At 46.6% G+C, this 6733-nt stretch overlaps 1 protein-coding gene, 1 long non-coding RNA gene and 1 pseudogene across 2 annotated transcripts; 1 reads left to right on the top strand and 2 right to left on the bottom strand.

The window, feature by feature from the left end:
- The first annotated feature begins 1466 nt into the window (after nucleotides 1–1466).
- LOC136489926 (uncharacterized) lies at nucleotides 1467–3501 on the top strand. Its single transcript, XR_010767444.1, has 3 exons — nucleotides 1467–1649; nucleotides 2755–2809; nucleotides 2924–3501. It is a non-coding gene; the product is annotated as an uncharacterized lncRNA (long non-coding RNA).
- Nucleotides 3502–3869: 368 nt separating this feature from the next.
- LOC136486440 (nifU-like protein 2, chloroplastic) lies at nucleotides 3870–6733 on the bottom strand. The gene is made up of 4 exons (XM_066483335.1): nucleotides 6495–6733; nucleotides 6311–6401; nucleotides 5247–5557; nucleotides 3870–4298 (listed from the first exon to the last, which is right to left on the bottom strand). The coding sequence occupies exons 1-4, from the start codon at nucleotides 6576–6578 to the stop codon at nucleotides 4107–4109; spliced, it is 678 nt and encodes a 225-aa protein (XP_066339432.1). The 5' UTR covers nucleotides 6579–6733; the 3' UTR covers nucleotides 3870–4106.
- Nucleotides 4305–5239, bottom strand: LOC136486441 (uncharacterized; annotated as a pseudogene).

Genomic DNA, 6733 nt, shown 5'->3' with positions numbered 1-6733 from the left:
ATATATTCCAAATGTTTCAGATGTTTTCAGACACATGTTTCATGTGTTTCATCTAGATGTTGCAATGACTATACAAGTATGTTTCAATAGTACTGCATATGTTGCAACGGTCGGACAGATGTTGCAGAGGAGATGAGATGTTAGGACGGAGAAAGGGGCGTGGCCGAGATAGAGCACAGCAAAGGACAGGGGCACGGTTAAGGATGGCAACGGGTATATACCCGTCGGGTATCGCTGAAACGTTCTCTTCCCCGCTACGGAGAATTCATCCCGTCCCCATCCCCATTAACTGTCTCGGGTATAGATTCTTACCCATCCCCGTACCCGTCGGGTATCGGTCAGGTAACAGATACCCGACGGGTACTGTATACCCGATAAACAAGGACACTTGGGTCGCAGCTTTGCAATCAGAGACGTTTCTTTTTTCACCCGGGTATAAGTGTCGGAGTCTCGGAGATACCGAGGAGAAGGAGCGAGGTTGCGAGGAGGACGAGCAAAGGTGGCAGAGAGACCGAACTGAGGAAGTGAGGGGCACGAGCGCTCGTTAGACAGGCGTGCTTGTGCTGCTGGCGGAGATGATGAGGAAAAATTGAACGAGAGTTCCTAGAACACACAAACTATATATATGACTGTTCAGATTTGGACCAAAATATCTATGTTGAGCTTCTTTGGGCCTAATACTCGCATGACAGCTCAAATAGTCGGGTTCCCCAATGGGTAACGGGGACGGGTAAACAGGGAACGTTCCCGTACCCGCTATACCCGTCGGGTATGGATTCTTGCCCATTTAGATGCCCGCGGGTAAAGATATGATCCCATCCCCGTCCTCTAATGGATCAAACCCGTCGGGTATCGGATATCGGGTCCCCGTTGCCATCTTTAGGCACGGTAGGGATGGCGGAGCGAGGGGAGGAACTTGGCGCGGCGGGCTTGACATCGGGGGCGCAACCGGGATGGGGATCGAATCGTGGATGGTCAGACGTGGTCACTGGCGCGGGATCGGTCACGAGCGGTCAGACGCGATTCGCTAGCGTGGGATCTGATGCAAGCGCGGGGGGTGTCCAATGTGAAGCGGTTGCAGGCTGGGGCCTGTTCGTTTGAACTTATCAGCCGGCTTATCAGCTAGAATCTACAGTATTTTTTTCTCATAATAAAACAGCTTTAGCCGGCTTATCAGCCGACTTTAATACCAGCCGAACAGGCCCTTGCATCCGGACACAGGCATAGAGTAGGGCCGGACGTCCGGGCGTTAGTCTTGCCCGTTTCAAAATTGGTTATTTTTAGACCTAAGCCTGTCCTCACGGAGCTGGCTTCCTGACGCGTTTGCTTTCTCTGAGCCAGTTGGGCCTTGGTCCCGGCCCAGGTACGAGCCAGGCTGCGAACTGCGAAGCGAAAGAATCACACAAAACAAAACAATCACGTCTTGTATGTTTTGTGTTTGGATTTTTTTTTTTTTTTTGAAATCGTTTTGTGTTTGGATTGGAAAAAAGAGGAGACGAATAAAACCCCCAATTCCTCTCAAATCCCAACCGCCTCGCTTCCAGTTCGTCGCACCCGATTGAGGGCCTCGGCGCCGCCGCCACTCCGACGACCTCGTGGGGGCGTCTTCTAAAGCGCGACCGCCTCTCCGACGACAGCCGGCGACGCAGGTACTGCTTCCGATGTGATTATTGATGTGGATGGCGCGGGGTGGGGAAGCCGCGGCGCGGTCGTGCTGATTTGTCGAACCACGGAGGAGGGCTAGGGTTTATGCGGCGCAGTGGTAGGAGTTAGAGGCAGCGGGAGGAGGGCTGGAGGGATGAGGCTGGGTTCGGGAGTTCGACGGATTTAGGGGGGCACGTGCGCTGCCGACCTCGTCAGCCGGCGAGAGCATGAGGAACGGCCTCGGACGCGCCCGCTTGCTGGCGACCGTGGGGGTGGCCCCAGTTGAATTGGGGGCAGTAGCTCAGGGCAGCGCGCGCCAGATTGAACGCGGCATTGCCGTCTGCTGAAACTAATCTTCAGTTTGGCTTGCTGGTTCAGTCCAACCAGACCATTGCCTTGACCATTTGGCTAAAGTTATAACAAAATTTTTGTTGGAGCACCAAGTCAATTTACGCCATAAACTGAGAACCACATGTGTTGTTCAGTGGTTCCGCCAAGCTGATGATGAGTTCAGGATTTTTTTTTTAACTACCATCTTCTTAGGGTGTTTTTGGTTTTGGGATGAGTAGGATGGATTGGGTCCATCCCAGTTTTCAGGGTTGGAGTGATCCCATGTATGCATTTGGTTGTGGGGATGGAGTTGTTCCAGTTTCGTGTTTGGTAGGCGGTGCGAACAAGTATTCTGAAAAGTAGATGGAATTCGACAGATTTTGGGGCACGTGCTGCCGAGCTCATTGGCCGGCGAGAGCATGGAGAAAGCCTCGGCAGCACCACTTGCTGCCGACCGTGGGGGTGGCCCCAGTCAAATTGGGGGCAATAGCTCAGGGCAGCGCGCGCCAGATTGAACGCGGCATTGCCGTCTGCTGAAACTAATCTTCAGTTTCGATTGCACACGCAGCATTGCTGTCTGCTGAAACTAATCTTCAGTTTGGCTTGCTGCGTCATTCCAATGTAGGAGTAGCAACCAATAGCGCGATTGAGCATGGCACCTGGCACAGTGCCACAGCCCTTTGTCCAAAGTAATTTTCATTTTTTGTTTGCTGCATCAGTCTAATGTTAGCAAGCAATAGCCAATGTTGTATGCTTGCTGACACAATTGCTTGGTTTTAGGTTTGCGCAGTTGGCAATGAAGACCGATAGTCATGAGACAAACATGAAACATGAGGTAAATAAAGAAAAACTACAGTCTGCATTGTTTGGATAACAAGTTAGTGTTTAATCTGACATTATTGTTTGGGTAGTAAGTTAGTGTTTAATCTGACATTACTGTACTGTGCAGGTGAAGGCTGTTGCTGATCAGAGGATGAAGCACTACAAGGTCATCTGTTTTCTTGGTGTAGCTTTAATTACATGGATTGACAAGGCAGTACTTCTCAACCGACTGAATGAGTACAACAATGTAGCTGCCCAAGTCTGTACAATCTACTTCACAATTGCTCTAGTTTCCATGTTGCTGGGGTTGACTGCGTCTTCGTTTCCCGACTCTGCTCTCTGTGCTAAGACAGTTTCGAGCAATGGAGCTCTGCAGGCCTTTTTGTTGTTAAACGCAGTTGTGCACTTGCACAATATGGACTTATATCCAAAAGTTCTGCACCTAGGAGTCTCATGGATGCTCACATCCTTGGTCTTTTGCATCTACTGGGCAATGTAAGCTTTAAAGGTATCTTAGCTTTATGCCATTGGTTACAAAACTGTATGGAGCTAAAGAGTCTTGTGGAATGGTTTGCTATTGCAATGTAAGTTTTAAAGGTATCTTAGCTGTATGCCATTTGGTCGCAAAACTGTATGGAGCTAAAGAGTTTTGTGAAATGGTTTGCCGTTTTGATGCCTTTGTAAATCGCAATCGTAGAAGAAATTAAATAACTCATGATGATCAGTTATGCATTGTATTATTCATGCATTTCCCAAGTGCTGCATTACGACTGAACCTATGGCCTATTTGGTGCTTGTGTTATGTAGTGGCACAAGGTATGTTGCATCAGACATAATGCAGCAAAGGCGAAGATCAATAATCTATTAAAGGTTTTTTTTTCCAAGAATCAATCCAACTCATCAAAGGTTATACAAAGTAGACAAGAAATTCAGTTAGAAATACTTCCAGGCCACCAGTCCCAGGGAACCGAACATGCCCCAAGTGAATTTGAGAATTTAACAAAGTTTGCAAATCACAGTAGACGTCAACTCCAGGAGGAGAAACTACTCTTTCTGAAAGCTGAACATATGTGTACTCTATGATTTAGTTTGTTCCCTCGTGATTATAGCAAGAGTACAGATCATACAGACATAAACCAAAACTCTGGTTACAAATCCAACAAACACCTTTACTTGAACATTGCGCATCTATCACTGTAGAGGAGCTAAATGCTCAGTAGGCTACACATTACAACTCCTTAAGATTTATTGCAGTGGTACATTTACATTGTCAACTGTGACTGGTGCCTGGCTTCTAAAAGATTATAATCTTATGGCAATAGCTGGACAGCTGCAATTTTAGGGATCTTCTCACGGAGCTTCTGAGTCAACGCTACTCGGACAGTCATCACACCAGCAGCTGGGCCTGTAAGCCTAACCTTGACAATAGGCTCCTCGATTGTGACAAACTCAAGCTCGCCACCTCCTGTGCCAGCAAGGTATGGCCTAATCTCGTCAAGTACCTGACATAGGAGAAAACATGTAATTGATGTTCAGTTTCTATCTCAGTGCCCTTAAAAAAATACTGATCCATGAGAGGAATGGAAATTATACATCTTCAAGGCTAGTTTTCAAAGTAAGACAAAGCATAAGAGCGATAGCAGTAGTCTCATTTGCTTGTTGGTCACCCTATCTTCTTTATTGCTTTGATCTTACATATATGAAGTAAACTTGGAAAATCACAAAACTTATATCAGCAGACAGAATTTCCTATCAACGATAGCATGATTAACATCACTTCCTGTATCAGTCGAACAGGGTTGCACGGTGCACCGCTGTAGCACAGGTGACAGCTGAAAGGATGTTACCTCACATACTGAACAAATAAGGATGCAAAAGCTAAATTGTTAGCCATAACATAAATGTATCAGTGTGTGTATAGGCAGGGGCACAAAAGCTAGTTGTTATGACTTATGATACAAGGACAAGCTCTAAGTTCATACAATGGAAATCAGCCAAAGAACCAGAGCTTCCACCAGACAAATGATCAGAAAAATGACACTGAATGAGTGCAACTACACTGAAAAGTCCTGACCTGCTCCTACGAACAAAAAACTGAAGTAAAGCATTCTACCATTGCAATACACTTTCCACAATATATCTAATAGTTAAAGATGAATAATTCAAGCCTACAAACTGCATAGAAGATGGATTTTAAATGTAAAATAACTGATAATAACATCATTATGTAGTCACAGCACTGTAGAAATAAATAAGCACAACTCATCAGAAAACTCTGAAATTCATTTACAAAGTATACTACATGTTTAAGAAGAATTTGATCTTATTCAAGGAAAATTCAGTCCAATTAGTCAACATCCAACAAAATAAATCCTGGTTTACTTCAGTATTCCATAAGAATCAAGTGATCTTTACTAATGGAAATATTTGGCCAACAATAGAACATTTACCTTTTCAATGTTCTCTTGGTTCAACTCAAGGCCTGTCTCCTCATCAGCGATGGGCTCAACCGCAACAATCTCTGGTATTTTCTCCATCAAGCGCCGTTCAATACCCATCTTCATCGTTGTTACTGAAGCCGGGCACGACCCACATGCTCCTTGCAGCTTTAACCTTACCACGTTCCCGTCAATCTCATGCAACGCAACATTGCCTCCGTCTGCCATAAGATACGGCCTTACTTCATCCAACACCATCTCAACATTTTCAGCAGTCAATGGCAGCTCGATCGCAGGGTCTAGATTGGCAACAGCTTGAACCACTGCTAGACCAGGACACAGTTAAGAGTTGCAGTGACTTGAACAATTACATCTTAATAAATTCAGACAGAAAATACAAGCAAATAGTCTGAATTGTGGAATGCCCTGATACCTAACATTAATCACTGTAGGGATGCTCCAGCTCGTACCAAAACAGTTAACTTTCTACTCCTATATGCTTAGATGATAATTCCAACACAGCGCGGACAATATGACACTACGCTCCCAAAGACAGAAGATATCATATAGTCCTACAGAACACACTTGATAGGTGCAAGGGGTATTTTATCGTTTTGTTAATGTTACCAGCTGTTCACTGCATAATTACAAAGCCTACCACACACCATCAACATCTTGCAACTACATTTTAGCACCATGTGTCACTATATCGAAAGATTGATCATCTTGGGATGCTATCCTTAGCCAAGAACCTAAGCAAACAATCACTATGTGGCAATAGATAGCTGGTCTTCAATCCTAACACCTGAACGTGGGGTTTATACCAACACAGTTTGTGATTCTTCCTTTTCACCAGATGATGCCGCAGTATGGTTCCAGGATTAAACCATCAAAGTTCCACAACATATACGGCAAGATAATTCTTCCTCTACAAAATACCCCACCAATCCTTGAGACAGCTCCACATACTACCAATCCAATCCATACAGTAAGGTAAGCTTGAGAGTTTTGTACCAATCCATGAAATCCCTAACAAAGATGGAGAGAAAAAGACTCGGGGCTAACAAAGAACTGACCTTGCCGCCGCCGTCGATGACCCAGGGGCGCGGAGGCGGCAACAAGCCTGGGCGCGGAAGAAGCCGGCACGGCCGTCGACGCAACCCCCACCTGCGCACCAAATCGAGAACATCAGCCGGACGGAGCCAGGCAAGAAAGCGCCCCTCGAGAAGGGCCACGGCGGGGAACGGTCGGAACCCTTACCCTGAAGGGGGAAGGCGAGGAGGAGGAGGTGGACGTCGATGGTACCGACGCCCACGCCACGGCCGCCGCCGCCGCCGTCTGCATCGCTGGAGAAGAGAAGCGCGGTGTGAATTGTTGCGCGCGGTTCTTGGGTGGAATCGTCCGGTCAAGATTCGGTGTGGGTGGGAATCCTGGAGCTCGTCTTTGTGGCTGGAGGTAGGAGTAGGACGCGGGTGATTGGCGTGCCTGGCTTTGCTTTG

The sequence above is a fragment of the Miscanthus floridulus genome, chromosome 10, assembly GCF_019320115.1.
Source record: "Miscanthus floridulus cultivar M001 chromosome 10, ASM1932011v1, whole genome shotgun sequence".
Taxonomy (NCBI): Eukaryota; Viridiplantae; Streptophyta; class Magnoliopsida; order Poales; family Poaceae; genus Miscanthus; species Miscanthus floridulus.
The sequence above is the reverse complement of the archived record's forward strand: the minus strand, read 5'-3'. Positions and strand labels throughout refer to the sequence as shown.

Bases quoted from the DNA above. Each gene is read 5' to 3' on its own strand.
- LOC136486440 (XM_066483335.1), bottom strand. From the start codon at position 6,578: ATGCAGACGGCGGCGGCGGCGGCCGTGGCGTGGGCGTCGGTACCATCG. The intron at 5,558-6,310 runs GTCAGTTCTTTG...CTGGTCTAGCAG, and splicing joins TCATCGACGGCGGCGGCAAG to TGGTTCAAGCTGTTGCCAAT. The intron at 4,299-5,246 runs GTAAATGTTCTA...CTCCTATGTCAG, and splicing joins ACCAAGAGAACATTGAAAAG to GTACTTGACGAGATTAGGCC.